At 40.3% G+C, this 2,176-nt stretch overlaps 1 protein-coding gene across 1 annotated transcript; it reads right to left on the minus strand.

The window, feature by feature from the left end:
* Nucleotides 1-283: 283 nt before the first annotated feature.
* LOC149815672 (uncharacterized) lies at nt 284-715 on the minus strand. The gene has a single exon (XM_089990602.1). It carries the CDS (start codon nt 713-715, stop codon nt 284-286), a length of 432 nt encoding a protein of 143 aa, XP_089846728.1.
* Nucleotides 716-2,176: the final 1,461 nt, after the last annotated feature.

Raw genomic sequence — 2,176 nt, forward strand, 5'->3', positions numbered from 1 at the left:
GACATTCCTTCAGCTTTGGTTCCCAAGTCAGTCCAACTAGACAAGCCGAGTCCTTGTGAGACAGCTTAAGTTGCATTTATTCACCTATCTCTACTTAACTAATAAGAATGATAGTTCTAACCTTTTCCTTTTTCCAAAATTACCCAATATCAGTTTTCTAATCATGTCCTAATCCATCATGTTCATAGCAAAAATAAAAAATAAAAAATCAAATAAACAAATAAAAAAAACTCATAATTAACATAAATAGTCCAACAATCTGAACTCATTTAGCTTTCTATTTCTAGTGGTGAACATCTACAATCCCCTTACCAACCTCAATCAAATTGAAGACAACTACAAGAACAGACGTGGGCACGCTCAAGCCCACCAGCACCAACAACCCCAGAGCCACACTGGGCCTTGTGCTCATCAAAATCGTCTGCAACAAGCCTAGCGCCTCGCATACGCCCGTATCGTACCAGGCGTAGTACCTCTTCTCCCAATCCATCCAATGAGAAGGAGCCTCATAGTTCCTCTCCACCATCTTCAGCTCATGAATCCTCTTCCTCAGCACGACCATGTTCTCGTCGACAAGCCGGCTACTGAACCTCCGATCATCAGCATCTCTTTGCGATGTCGCGAGCACCCGCAAGCACGGTCTTCTGGTACTTGGCCTAGAAGGTTGGCCCCAAACCAATGGCCTGAAAACCAGAGAAGTGGTGGTGGCTTCCATGGTGGTAGTGGTGGTTATGAATGTTTTGAGTTTGGTGAGGAGAAGGGGGGGGAGCTATTTATAGAGTTTGGATGTCAAGGGTGTCATGTTCATGTGTACTTTTGGATGCTTAGTATGTAAGTATGAAGGAAGATACGTGCCACTTTCTACGCGTTTTGTGCCGTACCTGATAGCAAATTATTGGCAGACACATGAGAGTTGGCGAGAGTGACATATCATTTTAACTAAGTTAAAAATGTGATCCAATATGTCGAAGTCTATGAGTTGATGATCTTGACCTTTCACTCCATCATTTCGCGCTCTACATGTTCTTGATGCACTCCAAACAAGTCTAAGGTCTGAAGTAAGTTTGGTTTACGTGATATGCGGACAAGTAGGTTTTGAATTTAATTAATAAGTTTTTTTTTTTATCTCAGATAGGTTTAGATATGGGTGAGTCTTGGGAAGGTCTACATGGGATTGAATAAAGTAGATTTGGGTTTAAGTTAAGTTTTTTTAATGTTAGGATATGTAAGTCGAAAACGGGTTTAAGATGATCCAATATAAGAGATTTAGATTCAAGATATGAATTTGTGTCAACATCTTCTTTAATTGGATTTGGGTTTTTAGGAGTATCTTAAATGGGTTTTATGAAACGATTATCTAAATTGGATCCTAATTTGGTTTCACCTACTTGGGTTTAGGTCGAAGTTTTGGTTTCACTTAACTTTGCGTAGAAGTTTTATGATCAAAATGGTGTTGCTTCTCAAACCTAGCTGGCATCAACTGTTTAATCTTGCTCCAATTTTGGATTAGCCCAAGTCCTTGATTCTATTGGTCTGTCTCCAACTGATCTCATTACCAGTATCTACAGATGTTTTGGCAGACAATGCAACTCAAAAGATAACTCCATTGTGTAGATCCAATTGAAAATGAGCTTTGCATCAAATCTAATCATGAACTCAAGTATGTCCAACTCAGATGCCCGAATTGGTCCGAAATTGAGTTTGGGACAAAATAGGTAGGCCTAGGTGGGTCGTGATGGGGTAAAAGCTGGATAGGGCCTATGTAGGACTGGTTTGGATTGGGGTTGATCTGAGTCTGGGTTAAGGTGGAGTTTGGATTAGAGTATGGGCTTGGGTTTAGGTATAGATAATTCTGGGTTTGGTGAAAATTTGATTAAATCACCACCAGATTGGGTAATAGATTAGACGTCAAACCAAGAGAGGGATAGGTTGGACTCTGAATTGGATCTTAGGCTACATGAGTCTAGTTTAGACGTAATTCAGATCCAAAATTTGCATGAGTGTGGTCTTGACCCAACCCAAAATATGACTAGAGCTGGGATTGGATTCAACAAGGTTTGGTTTAGTTTGGATTCAATGAACTCTAGAATAACTGGGTTGGAGAAGATCTGGACTAAAAACAAAATCGAGCCAGAAAAGAAAAGGAGGGTTTCGATCGAGAACCGTTTCCCGAATC

Source organism: Nuphar pumila, chromosome 15 (genome assembly GCF_984573655.1).
Source record: "Nuphar pumila chromosome 15, dmNupPumi1.hap1.1, whole genome shotgun sequence".
Taxonomy (NCBI): domain Eukaryota; kingdom Viridiplantae; phylum Streptophyta; class Magnoliopsida; order Nymphaeales; family Nymphaeaceae; genus Nuphar; species Nuphar pumila.